This window comes from Nipponia nippon, unplaced genomic scaffold (assembly GCF_047370975.1).
Source record: "Nipponia nippon isolate SJK-2023a ecotype South Korea unplaced genomic scaffold, ASM4737097v1 scaffold_5, whole genome shotgun sequence".
NCBI classification, from domain to species: Eukaryota; Metazoa; Chordata; class Aves; order Pelecaniformes; family Threskiornithidae; genus Nipponia; species Nipponia nippon.
The window spans coordinates 70,906,849-70,924,784 of NW_028262369.1; the positions used below are offsets into that span (position 1 = coordinate 70,906,849).

General features: G+C 45.5%; 1 protein-coding gene across 11 annotated transcripts in view; it reads left to right on the forward strand.

Moving 5' to 3' along the window:
- The window catches only part of PLEKHM3 (pleckstrin homology domain containing M3), a 94,439-nt gene that overhangs the window by 17,480 nt on the left and 59,023 nt on the right, over positions 1-17,936 (forward strand). For all 11 annotated transcript variants that reach the window (XM_087734618.1, XM_087734626.1, XM_087734622.1 and 8 more), the window contains one exon: positions 6,625-7,560. In XM_087734618.1, the coding sequence (XP_087590744.1) occupies positions 6,625-7,560 (936 nt within the window). The remainder of the gene's footprint in view (positions 1-6,624; positions 7,561-17,936) is intronic.

The window sequence follows — 17,936 nt, forward strand, 5'->3', positions numbered from 1 at the left end:
CAGTGCCATCGATTGCCGCTGTTGTTGTCCTGCTCAGGGAGGAGCTGCGAAGACAGCTAGCTGGAAAGGGGAGGTGTGGCAGGTGCAGGATGTGCTGCAGAGGTGGAGGTGGCCAGAGATCCTGAGAGGTGTGAAACATTGGAGGTGTGACATGCGGCCTTCATGCTTCCCCTCCAGCAATGGCCAGGTAAAGCCTAGCTTCTGACACATCTGCTAGGGAGGTTTCTGAAGCCTGATTGCCATTTGTGATTTTGCAAATACACCCCTGTAGCACTGTCTTTTGTCTGTGGTATGTAGAAACTACACAGCCAGGGCAGACCAATAGGCTGTTAATTGCCACTGGGATGGCAGAACATTATAGATCTGTGGTCCTGTGCAGAAGATAATGGTGCTGTCGTCCAAGAGGCAGATGTGCGGAAACAACACTTCTGCACCTTCCTCTCTGGAGAGCAGGAAGCCTCAAACCACTTGGAAATAATCCCAGAGGTATCAAGCCAGTTGGAGAACCGATGCCCCCCTTGTGGCCAATTTATTTTCAGTATTAAAAGGTAGTCAAGAAAAAGGTAGCTGTGCTGCAGAGATTTGGGGCTTTTCAAGATTTAAAGAGGCAAAAATGTTATTTAAAATCCAACGTGAGCTGGATGCCCTCCACTGCGGCAGTCCATAAGTGCCAGGGACTGCCTGTGCCTCTAGCAAGAGACAGCCCCTTCTCTCAGGAGATTACAGCTTAAATACACCACACAGTAAGGATAGGGAGGGTGAATAGGGACAAAGAGAGGTGAGGCATTTTGCCCAAGATCAAATGGGAGTATAATTTGGATTGCCTGATTTCAACTCATCTGCTGGATGATACTTCCCCTCTAGCCCCGCTGGCTAATTCGGAGAGGGCAGCACTTGTTCCCTGCAGGCTCACTCCTGATTGCTCCTTGGGCTTGGGCACCCTCTGAGCTGGAAGGGCCATGGGGGGCTGGCAGAGAGCAGCAGCAACAGAGAGGGCTAGGCTGGGCAGCTGCCTCGGGTGGAGGGAAGTGTGACCTGCTCCACTGCCTTGCCTGGGAGGCTGTGGCAGGGTGCAGGGTGATGGAGAGGCGAGTGTGGTGGCAGGCGATGGGAGGGGCTCACATACATAAATTCACAGTGCAGGAGGATTACAGTAGGCAGCACTGATGAGTTTGGTTGTGAAGCTCTTCTGGTTGGCAGGATTATTCTTTCTGGAGATTTTTGCTCTGGAGTTATGACACTCCATAAAGCTAATGAACAGAGTTTTCATCTCCTGGGGCAGTGCTGATTGCTTCCAGTGATGTTGTGATGACTTTCATAACTGAATTTTCAGGTTAGTTGCTATTATTCCATTAGTGGTGTCAGCTAACTCTCCTAATGTGAACTGACCCTGTTTTCATGGCTTTGACAGTCACTTTATAGCCTTTCTTCCTTCTTTTTAAAGCTGAACTGAGTGAATTTATTAAAAAATCAGCAAATCCATCTTCGTTTGATATTCTCACTTCTTTTGCAAGTGCTGCTGTTTTATGCATCTCCTAGCTGGTGGTAGGTAACCATCTCTTTCAACTCGTTATAATTCTGTCCCTTCCAGAGTTGAGTCCTGTTCTGGGTTGGTCTTGCACTTTGACTGAATCCAGCCTCCCTTCTCCACTGCCCCCTTGGCCCAGGCACTGTGTCAGTATGCACAGGGTGCTGGTGGTCTGCTCAGCAAACACTGTACAAGCATTCAACTTGCTGCAGAGGAGCAAAAAGGATTGGATGGAGTGTCTGGGCAGCTGGCATCCTGTAGACTTCAGCAGAGTTTCTCATATGTTTCTCGTACAATGCCAACACCTGAAAGGAAAGACATAAGGAATAATTTGTTCAGGTTCTTTATCCATCTGTTTGGGCAATTCATTCAGTGAGGAGTGTTTTTGGTGAACCGCTAAGCTGACCTCGCTAGCAATGCATAAATCTAAGAGTTTGCAAGTTCAACATTTTCAAAGCAGGTTTTGCTTTCCCAAAGCCTAAGGAAGATGAAAAAGAGTGAATGCTCATTTGGTGGGGAGAGATGCTCTTTCTTTATATAAATTAATGCAAACTGCTGCCTAGTTACAAGTCCCATTGCTGTAGTGGTCCCTTGAAAAGCGGTGGCATTGGGAGAAGAAGCCAGATTTGGCCCCAGGACAGCCATCTGCTGGAAATTTGTGGCTAAATATCAATGCCATTATTTCAGGACCAAGTGGAATCCGATATACTTGCCTGAAAGAGGTATACCTGCAGAGCCAGGTGGGAGTAGGAGGCATGGTGACATTGTGGATCTGAGTCATGCTGGCTGAGGCACAGTTTGTCCCTGATCTAGCAAACCCCACCAAGCAGGTGACTAGCCCAACCCAATTTGAGAGCATTTTAGGTCCCAAAGGTGTCTGTTAAGTTCTATGGAAATCAGGGAGGAGGACTGTTGACAAAAACTCTAACTTATGCTCATCTCTTACTAAGCATTAGAGAACCCAGAGGAGTGCCACCTCAAAAGACAAACTCCTCAGAAACTAGACATCTCTGCTTCTGCTCTTTTCCAAGTTACTTGGTATTGCTGTCATCAGAAATGCTTCAGTGGTGGAAAATAGAGCAAGTTTTCCTGCTATACCAACAGGAACGCAAGTACAGTCGGTTGTTCAGGAGCAGATATATTCTGGACATGCTGAGACAACGTTTGGGCTCTCTCTCTCTCCTGTGGTGCTGGTTGCACCAACTGCCCCCAGGTGTGGAGAGGGGTAGGTGTGTGCTCTGTGCAGGTTCCTACCCAGGATGAGTGGGCAGTTCCCAAAGGAGAGGAGAGATGCTGAGGAAGATACTGCCCTGTCCCCAGCTGCTGAGTCTCTCTTTGTTTCCCTCTGCCTCCTTCCCCCTCTTCCCTTGAAATTATAACTCCAAATGGCTCAGGCAGGGGCCATTTGCTGTGATTATTTCCTTTTTTTTTTACTCTTCCTCAATTTATTCTCCCTGTCTCTGTAAGGAGGAAAAGGGATGTAGTTTCTGTTTGGAAGGTGGATGGAGAGATGGTAGCATTTGCTCTCTGAGTGGAGAGGTATTATCTAGCACACTGCATGTCGAGGAGAGGGTTGTAAGGGATGTGTGTGTATGTGTAGCATATGGATTCAACCTGTCTCTGTCAGCATCTATTGCCCTGACCTAAACAATACGAGGCATTTTAATTTTAATCAAGTTGGCTGCTGGTTCTGTCCCAGTTAGAGTGAGAGTCAGTGGAGCCGATTCATGGGAGCTTGAACGGGAAGGCGTGGGGCGAAGGAGGGAGAGGGGGGTGCCTCTGTGAAAGGCAGGGAGAGATAGCCTTTCTCTAACTCAACAAAAGACAAGCAAACCTGTGTGCAGATGAAGGAGGGGTGGCTGGGGGAGGGTTACGAGTTGTCTTATTATGGAGAAGCTTGAACTGTCATCTGTACTTGATGGAAGCGAGAGAGATTGCAGTTGGAGCTGCAGAAGCGCTGCTTCCCTGATTGGATTAATAGAAAGGGAAGATGACTCTAGAATGGCTGCCCATTATCTGCACTACAAAGGGATTAGTGTGGGTTTCAGAGAAATTAATGGCTTTTGAGTTAGCGCAGAAATACTAATGAATGTCAGGGCCAGAGATGTACGGTGAACAAAATTGGTTCTCTTTTAGTGTGTGTGTGTGTGTGTGTGTGCGAGCACGTGTATCTATCCATTTGGGCTATGAAAGTGTGCTTTTTTCTCTACCATTTTGGGTTTTAGATTAGGCTTTCAGTTTTCAAATTTAGCTGAAATACTCACAAGTAGCTTATTTGTTGGCAAGGTATAGTTATATTGATTTCTTTTCCACCTTTTCAGACCTAGTGCCAAAGTAGCAATTTTTTAATTGTTGTTATGATTTTAGTCATATATGCAGGAAATCTTTGTAGGTAAAGTGTAGAGTGCTTTGAACATGACGTTAAATGCAGGCACCGTTCTGAGTAAGCGGGCAATGCGGGGAAGCTGAGGCAGAGCTGGCAAGGCAAAACCAAAGTGCCTCCTTTTTGTTAGTGTGGATGGGAGGTAGCATCCTTCCCCCATTTTGTAACCCCTATGAGATTTGCATACTCACATTAAGTATATCAAGCCATTAATTCTCATGTATATTCATTAAGTTTAACTGAAACTTGTCTACTTAATCCTTGTAAATCCTTAAAGTTGGTCTTCACTGAAAAGCTAGCCAAAGCTTTTACACTGTTGCTGTCCTTAATCCTCCTCCTGACCATCTACGAAACTCTCACAACCAGCTACAGCAATGCTTTCAGCCAAGGACAGGAGCATCTCCTTAGACTGTAGGTTACAGCCCAAGATCTGCTTTCTCACCAGTTGGTATCAGAAGCCCTTCGGACAGTAATGAAGTCCCTCAAATATTCATAGTCCCTGACTCTCCTTGTGCCCCTGGGAGGATAAACAGACTCACCCATTAGCTGGTGGTGGTGAGAGCGGCTTGGCCAGCAATTCCGGCTGTATTAGCTGGGAAGCCCAGTACACGTGGGGATGCAGTAACTTTTATACAGGCTCATCTTTGGCTTTTTGTTTCCAAGCTTCGTCAAGCCCAGAGGCTTCTGTTCTCTTAGCTCTGCATTGAAGACATCCTAGGTATGCTTGGAGGTGATCATGTCTAAAACTTGTTAGAGCGTGGCCTGTTAACGTCAGTGGTAACTGGTTAAGCTGAGACACTGAAAATATTTTGCGCCTCCGGCTGTTTGCCCTATCCCTCTTTCAAAGGTTGTCAGCCTGAGGGCAGAAACCACAAATGAAACAGCTCCTGCATTGCTGTGGTTTGTAACACTGCATGTTAAGGTCAAGTGATGCTAATTTTGTTTTGACCTCATTGTGCCGGGCAGTGGATGAGGAGCTGTTCCAAGGTGGCTACCTTGCTCCTGCGTCGGGAATGGCAGTCTCCAAGGGAGATGGGCAACCGGAGGCAGAAACCTCTTCATTTGTGTCTGTTAATTCTGCCACTGTTTGTAAGTCAAGACCCATCACAGGTACCCGTACTGGAAAGGTAGAAGTCAAATGAGAGCAAGGATTTGTTCCTCAGGCTGGGTGCTTTTGGGGTACTAAGTGTTAAAGTCGGTGTTAAGAGTGTAGCAGTGAATGCCACTGAATTTACACAGGGACCAACAAAAATTGCATAAGGCCACATATCCAGACCAAGGTGAAAATACAATGTTTGCATGTGTTAATGGTGGCTGAAGTGGTGCAAATGAGATTGGAACAAATTTTGCACGGAAACCTTTTCTAAAACTCAGAAATGCTTTAGATAATTCCTTTTACATTCATATCACTTTGGTGCCTGGAGTGACTCGTATATGGCTGGTTTTCTGGGTATGAAGAACATTCCCCTTGACTTTGCCTTGGGCCAAGGTTTGTGAAGGAGTCTGCTCTGAAGCACCTGAAGTGCTGAGGCGCTTAGATACATGTGTTTGAGTCTGGGCAGCCTCTTAGTTTTCATTTTTGGTCATGTCTGCTGGTTCTGAGCCTGATTCTCATAAATCAGCAAAGCTCCTCTCTAGTAAACGTGCAAAATGTTCTGGTCCCGGGTCGTGCGGAAATGTGGTAAGAAACTGCTGTCGTCGGGCACCGTTCTCCCTTCCGCATGTCCTGGGTAGGTCCAGGTGCCAGGTGCAGTGCCCAGGTGCTGGCAGCGGGGCCATTTGGGCCGGTTCCAGTGGCCCCACCGTGGGGCACAGCTGCGCCCGTCAGCCACAGGTGGGGCCTCTCTGGCAGGGTGCATGTCCGAAAGGGCAAAGCACTGGACGGTGGGGTGAGGAGTGAGGAAGAAAGCGTGAGGAGCAGCCCAGGGTCAGAGGAGGAGAAGGTGCTGCAGGCATCAGGGCAGGGATTCCCCTGCAGGCCCTGGGGAGACCATGGTGGAGCAGGTATCTCCCTGCAGCCCATGTGGGACCCCATGCCGAAGAAGATGGAGATTTCCTGAAGGAACTGTGGCCACGGACCGCTCACTCAGGAGCAGGTTTGTCCTGAAGGACTGCAGCCCCTGGGGAGGACCCACACTGGAGCAGGAGAAAAGTGTGAGGAGGGAGGAGCAGCAGAGAGGAACTGATCATGACCCCTCATTCCCCTTCCCCCTGTGCTCCTTGGGACAGGGGGAGGTAGAGGTGTGTGAAAGCATGAAGTTGAGCCTGGGAAAGCGGGGGTCATGAGGGGAAGGTGTTTTAATTTGTATTTGTTTCTCACTCTTGAAATCTATTTTACTTGGCAGTAGGTCACTTGATAATATTGTACTATTCTGGACTAGGTTCTGGGAGACTTGCAGTGTTTTGTTGCTCTGTCACTACTCTCCTGGATAATCTCAGGAAAATTGCTTTCCTTCTCTGTCCCTCTGTTGCCCTGTCCCTTTTTTGTAAAGTGTTTTGGTACCTCTGGGTAAAAAAGTGCTGTATTCTCCTTGGTTCAAATGTAGAGTCAGTGCTTGTGTTTGCTAATTATAATCTATTGTGTGAAAGGCTATTTCTGTGATCCTATCCTCCAAATATGTATGGGTAGGAGAGATAAGCCAGAATGACATAGCAATTTGAAACAATTATTTAAAAAGAATTAATGGTAACATTCTCATTTTGTTTCCTCCAGAACACAAGCCAACGTTCCCAAATATTCTGAAGAAGGGATACTTAGAAATTAGAAGAGACAATGACAGCTACTGGCAAACCTGTTATGCTGAGCTCTCCCCATACAAACTGTACCTGTATTGCTTGGACAGCAGCGGCAACCAGACTCTTCCCACCGTGTATCCACTCATGCGTTTTCAAAGGGTCACTGTTACTGGTTGCATTGAAACCAAGGTGGTGGACGCTGTCCTGTCAGACAACTCGCAGTTACAGCTGAAGGCAGAGTCCTCATGGGAGGCTTTGGACTGGGGACAGAAACTCTGGGAAGCGGTGCGTGCTTCTGTGCCTGCTTTTACGAGACAGCAGGAGAAACTGGAGAATGTGCCAAAGCCTGACAATAAGAGTGACCTTTCTCAAACCAATGGATTGTTAGAGAAGCCTATGGAGCTCTTCTTATCCATGAATTTGACTGAAAGCTCTAAAGAGTACCAAAATATTCTCAAGTCAGGGACTCTCTATAGGTTAACTGTCCAGAATAATTGGAAGGCATTTACTTTTGTCTTGAACAGGTCTTATCTCATGGCATTCCAACCGGGTAGGCTTGATGAAGATCCTCTGCTGAGCTACAATGTCGATGTGTGCCTGTCGGTCCAGACAGATACTCAGGATGGCTGTGACTCTTGCTTTCAGGTCATTTTTCCTCAAGATGTCCTCCGCCTGCGTGCAGAGACCCGTCAGAGAGCCCAGGAGTGGATGGAGGCACTGAGAGCAGCAGCCAATGCTACTAGAAGTTTAACTCAGAACCCGCAGGTCACACTTAGGAACAAACCTGGAGATCGGCCCTTTGGAAACGATCTTAGAAAGAGCAAGCGCCAATCTGTCACCACCAGCTTCCTGAGCATCCTGACCACGCTGTCTCTAGAGAGAGGGCTCACAGTTCAGAGCTTCAAGTGTGCAGGTAAGCCACCAGACTGCAGCATCTGCACCTACTCCTCTTCTGCAGGAAATCACTTGGAAGAACATGTATGTGTTTTAGCAGTATACAGCCATTCCCTGCCTCTCACTATGGCTGTAGATGCTTTGGTGTGTTAGCCTTTCTTTGCTCTCTGTAAAATGTGGAGAAAAGCCTATGGGATATTCAGGGATTCACCTGCATTTGATGAGCAGTGCTGAAACATTAGATCTTGCACGTACAGCACTACATGGGCCAGGGCTGCCTTACAGGGTGACTGAGCTGTTTTCTTGGTTCAGGACACTGGAAAGGTGGTCTAGAATCAAAGTGATTTGAATTCTGGATACGATGCAACTTTCCAACTTCAAGCACTTTTGTTTGCTTTTATTACTGGGTCTCCTCCAAGTAATTTTTGCAGCTCAGTTTCAGCTCTGGGCCTTCTGGGGAGACTTCTCAAAGCATATATGCTTCCATGAAACACCGTCATTTGGCGACGTGTGTTCTAGTGCTGAGGTTCAGGCATGAGCTCATCTACTCAGTTCTTCCCCTGAGGCAGGGGTGAAAACATGACCTTAAGCCTGTGTATCTAATTGTAAATCTCAGTTCATTTGACTGCTGACTCTAGTCCTAGGCAAGAGCATGATTTTATCCAGTTTGGGAATGAAGTGAAAATAGAGGACCTGTGTGAATGCAGTTCATTGTCCATTTACTTTAGCAAGGGCACCTTTGCGGAGCAAATTTGGGAACTTTGTGCCTAAATTCTATTCTGTGGCTGACTATATGAGTTAGGCTCATATAGAAATTGTCAGCTGTATCAGAAACAGCTTTTCTGGAGGGTTTTCCTCTTTTGTTATGGGAGTTGTGAGGGTCCTGCCCGCTCCCCACTCTGCTCTGGGGTGGGGGAGCTGTCTGATGTGGAGGTGTCCTGTTGCTCTGGAACCACACATGGCTCTGGGGGTGTCTGTGTGGGCCCAGGACCTGCTGGGTGGCCTGAATCCCTTCCAGGGGAGACCTGAGCCCCCGAAGTACTGAGTTGCCCTCAGGACTGGCTGTGGGTGCTGCTGCGTTTGTCCCTCTCTGTTAGTCACCTGCAGGTGGTGTTCCTGCTCACATCTCCACAGTGCATGGCACCCACCTGGTAGCTGGAGCATTGTGAAGGTTGGCCTCACTGCAGGTAATGATTTGATCACAATATTGGGGCTTCTGCCTGAATTCAGTTCTGTTCTGGGCCACAAACTCTTTGGGTGACTTCATATCAGTTTTTTCTGGGAGTAATTATGTGCCAAACTACTGCTGAAACTGAAGGTACCTGGGTCCTACGATAACTCTGATTACCTGAACACTATTGGACAATGGTCATGTCTTAATTTTAAGGGTAGTTGTGAGAGTGAAAACTTCAGGGAGACTCTGGGAATGGGTCAAGTAAGTATCCCCAAGATGGGTTCAGCCCAGTGTGTTACCCAGCAGACAGCCTTGTGAAACTCAAGACAACAGCAGAATTAACAGCTTCAGATTAAGATAATGTCCCAGACGACATTAAAACTTTATTCCTTTCTCCTAATTTCTTTTAATTCAAAGCTCAATAGAGGAAAATTTTGTAATCTGGCTTCATCCTGTGACTGAGGTCCAGGAAAGTTTCAAGTGAGCATTTCCATTGACCTCCTCAAAAATAGGATCAGGCCCTGGGATGGCAACAAAATGCATGTCTCCAATGTGAAACAGGTTTTAGTCTTGCATTATGTAGCATGGGAGCAGACTTTTCTGGGGGAAGGGCTGGACTTCCTCTCCCAAACATGGGACAATTCATCTGCACTCACTCATGTATTCCCCACAGAAATAAGGTGCTCTGACCATGTCAGGGTTGCATGGAATCTTTTCCTGATACACGTGAGGCGTTCCCGGTGTTCCTGTGCTCTCCTGTTAGTCTGCAAAACTGAACAAACACTCTTGTGCAGAGAAATGTGAGTTGTGGAGAGTCTGTGAGAAGCCAGCCACTGGGAATCCCTGGTACCTGAGGATGGGGATGCACAGCCCTTACTCTAGGAGCGGACCCTTTGCTGTCTGCCTGAGACCCTTAGAGCCGGTCTTCGAGAGTTGGCTGGAACTTCTAGCTGTTACCACGGTGCAAAGAAATGAATAATTGTAATGATAACTGGGCGAAACTGGGGAAACTTGTCTGGCTCAGAAAAGTTTGTGCTGTGGGGACTTCGGAGGCACAGCAGCAAGCTGAGACTCTCTCCTTGCACCTTGCTCCCTGCAGGCAGTTTGGGCTGTTCCCTGGCATGGGCTGCTGTTTAACCTAAGGGGCCTGCTGTTGGTAATTACAGCTTGGAGGCATTGAGAGCGGTTTTCCCCAGGGCTGCTGGGAGGGGTAAGCTTGGAAAAGGATGAGGAGGGGGGAGGAAGAAAAGTTTTGCTGTGAATTCTTCAGCCATTTAGTGCAAATTCCTGTAATTACCGTCTTTGTGTCCTGTCCCAATGGCACATAATACAGCAGAAGCCTTTCCTAATTGAGACCTTACAGGAGGTACAAATCCCTCCTTTGTTCGGCCTGACAAATTAGTGCCAGAAAGTGGCAAGGTCCGAGTGGGAATCAAAGGCAAGCAACACAAAGATGGAACTTAAGGCTACAGTAATAACCCTCTCTAGTCCTGCAGGGGTGGGAGGGAAGGAAAAGTAATGACCAATGAAAAATGAAGGGGTTTTTTGTTATAAATTCCCTTGACATGACAGCACCTCAGGGCTGCTTTATTTATTTAGGAAAAGTGATTAAATAGTAATACAACAGGGCAGACCATTGTCTCTCGAGCTACCCCCCTTCCTACGGACCCCTGCTGCCTTGGCTAATTGATTGACAATGAACCTCTGATAAAGAAGGTTGTTGGGGACAGGGGTTTTATTTTTTTTTATTTTCTCTTTGCAGTCTTTGTGGGGTTCCCCTCCCCGATTTTTTTTTTCTGTTTGAAATGCCCTCTGCATCCCCCTCTCCTTTTCTCCCTCAGTAAAAGCTTTTGAAGGGACTGCTCCCAGACAAACAGCTGACACTCACAAGCAGGTAGGGAAGAATGTGAATGTCTGCGCCTTGCTATTGACAAGTTTATCTTGGAGTCTGACTAGCACTTTTCAACTCGTGATATAAGCCAGGGCGGTGGTGTCAGATGTAGTCATGGGGCAGGGGGGACAAACTGTTGATACACTGGAGTCAGAAGGGCAGCTTGGAAAAAAGTTTTCTTTTGCTTGATCAGCAGATACAAAAGCTTTCCCCCACGTTTCTGACTCTTTGTCTTACTGTGGAGAGTGGGACATTATTTCTCATAATTTCCAAAAATGAACTAATAGGCCACTGATAAACAGTGGAGAGGCATGTTTTTATAAACCCTTTTACCTTTGCTGCCATTATTTATATTTTTTGCTTGGAACATAAATACATTTTGGAATGTGGGGTTAACTAGAGCTGGCACTGGAATGGCAGCCGCCTCTGTCCTTTGCATGTTCATATAACTGCAGGCATGATCTTGCCCTGTTACTGGGGTACAGCAATGTTCCCATGGGAAGTGTTTGGGGCTCTGAGCAAGAGTGGCATTTGTGAGTGTCGATCTACTCAGGTGAGACTTTGGAGGGACCCACCCCTTGTCTTCAAAGGGATATGAAGTGAAAGTTGGTTGCGAGTCCAAGCTGGTAAATTTCAGTTTTGTTTTGTTCTTCTTTAAATGCAGGAAATGAGAGAGATGCATCATGTTAGGATGATCTGCTGGGGGAGTGTGTGTTATTATTTTTTATGTATTTATTTCGCCTGGATTCAAGAGAAATCCCCAAACTGTTCATGTTACAAATTTGGGATGAGGTGACTTTCATCAAAACATGTGTTTGGCAAGTGCAGCATCTTGCAGACAGCGGTAGCTGGTTCTGAGTACTCCAGTGGCTGTCCTCTCTCCCTGTTGGGCCATCTATGGACTCCTGGGGAAAGGTAGATGTTTCTCCTGGAGGAAGTCTCCTGGAGGTCTGTAAGGAGCAAGTGTCCCCAGCTGCCCTTCACTATTGCTATTCCCTTGGCATGTGCCTTCACATTTCCATAGATGGGGAAGACAAACGGCCTCTGCCCTTGCCTCCTGTTTTTGCATAGCTCCTGTTCTTTTGAGGTCTGTCTTCCTTTTCACCTTTTATTTTTTTTCTCCCTGTCCTTCATTAAAACAAACACTTCTACAGTGAAGTCAGTTGTGTCTGCCAGGATCTCTTGTTGCTTAGACAGCAAGTCCTAATGGATGTGGGAGTTTCTGCCTTCTGCAAAATGTGCTCTACACCCTTTTGTTTGTCTGTGTGGCTTTCCTTGCTCCTCTTCTGGGGTGCCTTCTGTCTTTTCCTCCCTGCTTTCTGCATGTCTCCTCACTTGCCAAAAGGATAAATACTGCTATTAGGGCTCCACTGACTTGGCTGGCTGAGCTGAGCACTAGGTGCAGAGCAGCCAAGGTTAGTAAATGGGCTATTTCCTGAGCTTACAGCCTTGTCAAATGGAGCAGCAGGTGGAAAGCTGTTGGCTTTCAAGGAGTCGTTCTGCCTCTAGTGCTGTGATCCTGTTTGTAGATGGGGGACAGTCCAGTGCAACACGCCCAGCTCCTGCAGCCTCTGCTCTAGCTCACCGCACTGGTCTGAAGTCAGCCCCTACGGCGGTATAAGTAAAGTTTCCCCCCCTTTTTTTTTTTCCCCTCCATGAAAAGAAAGTATTTTCCTAATAGCTTGCAAGCCAGCAAGTGTGATTTAAAAAAAAAAAAGGAAAAAAGAATTAGCTAGGCACAATGTTGACTTTGTGCATCTTCTCAAAAAGCCACATAGTTGAAACTTCTCAAATCCAGATAGTTGAAAAGCATGGGTGCTCCTTCCTTGAATTTAACAAATACTTTCTGAGCTGTCATCACACCCAGCACCTATTTGTAGCATGTCAGTGAAATAAAAATACTAGGTGACAAATCTTAGCAAACGTAGCACAATAATAAAATACCAGAAGGTCCTCTGGAAAGTTGTCAGCACTCTTGTCACATTTTTAGTCCTAAATAACAATTGTTCTCACCTGTCCAGGGCTTTTAGGATTGTGCTTTCTAAGTCCTGTATATATTTTGTGCTTGGTTTCATTTCAATTGATCTCTTTGTTCCAAGACTTCAGCAGCTTTTTGCCTTCCCTGTATTTGAGACTCAGTAAAATCCCCTGAGAATGTGTTTTGCACTGTAAAGGTTTTATTGTGTAAGTATCTTGACTTTAGACCACAGTCTTCCAGTCTTGTATGTGACTTTCAGGCCCTGTTTCTATTGATTCAAAAGTAAAACTTCCACTGGTAACAGTGGTATTTCTAAACTCTTATTCTTTGTTAGCCAAAGCCAGCTGAGCAAAAAACGGTTGTCCATGGCTAAATTAGTATTTGGAAAATACACCATGTCTAAACAAGGCCACTGACTTGTTGGGACGCGTGGGGGGAAGGTTTCCAGACAAGGGAGACTTGAATTTGTGTACCAAGGAGTACTTCAGTTACAGTGGACCTACGTGTTTCAAAACACAAGGTTGCTGGTCCACAGTGCTTTGACACGTGACAGCTCTTGTTTGGGGAAAGATCAGAAGATACTGCATGGTATCTCTTTTACTTGCTTGAGTTGATTAAATCTGTTATCAGTGATCAATTATGATCACAGAAGCCATTTAATCTTCAGTGGTAAGATGAGTGACCTCTTCAATCCAGTTTTAAGATGGCTTGACTAGGGGAAATGGCAGTGAAAACTGTTAGCTTTGTCTAAGCTGGTGGAAGTTAGGTCCTTCACCTTTCTGGGATCTGGCTGGCACCTTCGCAGAGTGGCATTTTCCCCTTCGTAGGATTTGGTTTGGAGTTGGCCTGCTGCTGCCCAGAAGGGCAGTTTAGCTGAGTACTTAGCCAGTTCAGTGCCTGTCCTGCGCCCTGGTGTGCACTTTGCAATCCTCAGCTGGTGTTTTACTGTCTTCTTTGCCTCAGCCCTGCAGGCGGAACAGCTGATACAAATGTCTTGGCTGATACATCACATATTCCTCCTGGCAGGTTTAAAGGGCGCCTGTGCTGCCTGTATGGGGATGGGTGACCCCCTCACTCTAATCTGCCTCTGTGAACAACTCTGCAGGTTTTCAATATGTTCTTTTTTTTTCTTTTTTTTCCCCCATCACAAATAAAATATTTGTGTTTGTTTCTTTTACTGTTATGAGCTCAGTTCTGCTGTGTGTGAACATGTCTCTATTCTGAGCATAGACTCTAGAGTCTTTGTCCTTGACTATACCTTTTTTCTTCCTGTCTTGTAGGTGCTAGGTATTAGTTCCACTGCTCCCAAAGAACTCTTGGTTGCTTGAGGGTTTTTTTTGGTCCATTTATTGTGTGAAGCCAGTCTCAATGAATCTTTTGGCATAAAGTTCAAAGAAGAGAATGCCAAAAACGGGGAGTCTAAATGTCCAAGTCTCACCTTTGTTGGGATAGAAAAAGCTGCAACTGGACAAAAGCAAGTGTTTTCAGACCCGAAAACTCCCAACACCCCCCTCCACCACCACCAGTTCTTCTCTGGAGAACCCAGAGGTTCCCCATGAATTGCGTTACAAGAGACAGCTTTATTTGTTGGGCTAGCATTTTTTAAATCAGTCAAGCCAGCTTTTGCTAATAAAGGCCTTGCCTTCACAAAAAGGCACAGGCAGGGTATATCTGCACAACACTTTTTCTGCAGTTGCAGTTTATACCAGGCCCCTGAACTGGGTTGGGACATGACTGTTAATTTAGTTTCCTAAGAAAACAAAGCTTATGTGATAATGCTGTTTGCTCACAGTTTTACCCCTCCCCCATAAGATTTGAATCTACTTGACTGTTTTAACAAAATTTGACAGAGGAGAAGAGGTAGCAAAGATGTGGGAATCTTAGAGGTTTCACAGAAGCCGGCATCATAGGGAGTGCCTCTTAATGCTGCTCTGGAAAAAAAAACTGCTATGTGCACTGTGCGTTTGCTCGGCATCAGAGCATCCACGTGGGTGTGCAGCCTTGAGGGACAAATACAGAAGAAAAATGGCTGCTTTAGGTCCACTACAGCAAAACTAGGGCATTTGTGTGTGTGTTGGCAGGGCTCCCCCCCTGTTCTGTCACATGCCAAAGCAGTGTATTATTGGCAAAACTCTTACATGTGGATCAGATTGGGGGGAATGTAAAAGAAATTACAGAGCAAACCACAGGCCAACTGGTAGGAAGATTTCAGGTTCTGAGTCTGGCCTTCTGCAACGTCAATAGACTCTGATACATACCTGTGCTGTGTAAATCTGAATAGTGCATCTGCCCAAGGGAGTGCTGTGCTAGTGATGTGCAACCAAGAAGAAATTCAGCCAAATAGTATTGGCAAAAAATACATAACCACACTTACTGCACAGTTGTTTCTCATGTTAAAAGGAGATAAACAAACAGCTGTGTATTCAAACAGAAACAGAGCTGATTGTTTCTAGGTATGTTAATAGCTGCTGTATCAAATAAATGGAGCTTAGCAAAGTAGGTAGCCTTCAGTGTAAGTAAATGAGTGAGTGGTGCAGGGGTATGTGGTCTTCAAACTAACTGTGGAGCAGAAATGAAAACTAAGTTAAGTAGAGGCTCTTTTTGCTAAATGACGTGGCCACAGCTGAGGACACTGGCACCAGCGTTTGCTCTGATCACACAAATGGCTGGCCTGCTCTTTGCTCTGTTCTCTTGTCTACCTTCTCAGTATATAAAACCAAGCTTGAGTGTAATCAACTGTAGGAATGGGAATACCATTATTAATTATGCTCAAATTATCTACTTACTCCTAGCTGGCAGACTTAAGAGCTGGCCCAGAGAGTGTGTTCAGTTCCCATCCCTGACTAAAGAGCTGGTGAATTACTGAATCCTGCCAATAAGTAATTCCACAGGAGCTCCCATTCCCTTCTGTCAGGCAGCATTTCAGAGTCTCAGCAAAGCGCCAGATATTGCAGAGAATAATCCTATAAGGACATGGAGGAAAGAATAGCAAATTAGCTTGAGGTGTATGGTATTCTTCCTCAGTGCTGTTGTCCTGGGAACAAGGAGAAAGGAGTTGAAAGGATGCACTAGGAGAACGCAAGCTGGCCATGCGTTAAAGGATTCACAAACTATAACTGTATGTCAAGTGTGTCTTCATAGCTGTTTGTAATTCCCTTGGAGCAAGTTCTCTGGGAAGAATGGTATCTTAGCCCTTCTCAGCTTTTGACACTAAAGGTAAAAGAACCTACATTCTGGTGAAATTCAAGTGGGGAAATCCAAGCAAATAAAGAGCTAGTTTCAAAAAGTATAGTTTTGTTGCAGCCATTTGACACACAGCTAGTATTTTTTGGTCCTGATCTACTGATGAAACTTTTTTTTGACTTATATATGTAAAGTGTGAGCTTACACTTTGACATTTATGTTTTTTCAGTGTTACATGTGCAGGCTTAACTATTATTAGTTTTATTGGGAAGGCAGAATTTAGCTGTCTAACCTGCAGCATGCTATCTTCTACAAAGGATAATACAAACATGCAGAATGTTGTGTATGCACCTATGTGTGCTATCACCTGGCTTGTTTCCACCAGTGATTTTTGTTTTTCTTGGTTCTTCATCTTCTTGGAGAGGGTCACCGCTCTGCGTGTCCAGCATGACTGTCGTAAAGGGTGTTGTTTACTTCACCTACCCCTAGCAGTCTAAATATTGGATGTCTATGCTAATCCAGTCTTCGCTGACTGGAAGAGAGCCTAGCTGCCTAGAGGATGGTTCATCTCATCTGCCTTGGAGAGATGCTGTGTGGCAGTGTGCCTGCGAGACATCACTAGTAGGATGGGATGGGTCACTCTCCGGAGTGGCCTGTGTCCTCAGCTCAGGCTAGCGCCTGTAGCCAGCAAGCCTAGACTGGGTAGGCTAAATTAGTTGAGCTGGATTGTGCGAGACAGGAAAGACAGGGCTATGCATTCTGTCTTCAAATGTCACTAATGAAGATGGGAAGGCTGTTAATTTAGGGCTTAGTCCTGAGCTCCAGCTAATAGTAAGGTTTCCATTGACTCAGAATGGTTGGTCCGTCCTTTGGAGTCTATTTAAAAAAAAATTGAGTCCGGGAGTTGGCGACTAGTGAATCCTTCCTTATTTCTGGAGAAGCTGATCTAGATTATAATTAGAGCAGGATTTGTACGTCGCTGAGATAAATAATGTGGGATTTATACATTGCTTAGATAATTATAACTGGATAGGGTCGAACCCACATGGCTTCAACACGGGAGATTTTCTGCCTTTAATCTGTTAAGGTTTTGTTGTTTGTTTTTTTTTGTTTTTAAGTCCGTAAGAAGCTCACAAAAAATAGGCAAGGTGAGTAAAGTGTCAGACTTTGCTTGGAGGTTTATGAGTTTTGATTATTTCTTTAGAAAGAGAATTGCTTTGGAAAAAAAGTAATGCTGGGAAAAGGACAGACTGTAATGCAAATTCAAACCTGAGTGGGCATGAGGGAGAACTGAGCTGGATCGCTGGTGTGTCTTCCTTGTGAGTTTGAGTTCTCCCATGGTGGAGTGAATTGGAATAGGTGCACAGACACATAAGGCCAGCAACTGCAGTAATTCTCACCTTCTCTTTCTGTTTGGGCTGAGCAGCTAGAGCAACGCTGTATGTCTGATCTAACACTCTGAACATTTGTTGGTGTGCTGCTTCTTCTTAGTCTGTTTTATGGCTTTATCAAGCTGAAAGCCTTTTGAAGTCTGTGGGTCATTTTCTTTTCTTCATATTGTATGTTGTTTCTAAATGAATTAGCTTCTAAGCTAATCTGTCACAGATTTAATTATGGTACACAATCGCGAGGGAGTTGCTTTTTCCTGATACTGAGCAAGGAACTTTATTGAATAAGGAAAACAGTTGTGTACTTAATTCTAGTTTGGTCTTCCATTTTCTCTGTTTCACTGTGGAAATACTCCAATCTTTTCTTGCTAAAAGATGAAAGAAAAAGGTATCTGGATAAAAAGAATAGTTGTGTGCGTCTTCCTTGACTGTAAGACTATGTAACACCCTGAAAGTGGCAGAAGTGGTGTTTTCCATACTTTGCAGAAAAGGAATTATATTCAAGTGTCTTGAATTCTTCCTCCATACTGTCCTCACCACCACCATAAGTCAAGGAGAGAGCCTTGTTACAACTTTTTAACCTCATCTTCCCGTACTTCTTTCCTCCCCAAGTCTTAGCGGTTGGAGATGGGCCTCTTGATGTTGATACTCCTGCTCTGCTCACAGACATGTTGTTCGGAGAGGTTCATCTATGCCCAGCAGCACTTTCTTGCTGCTATTTTTTCTAACCCCTCTTTTCTTTGCTTGATTCCAAGGCTGTTTTGTTGTTTTTTGTGATGAA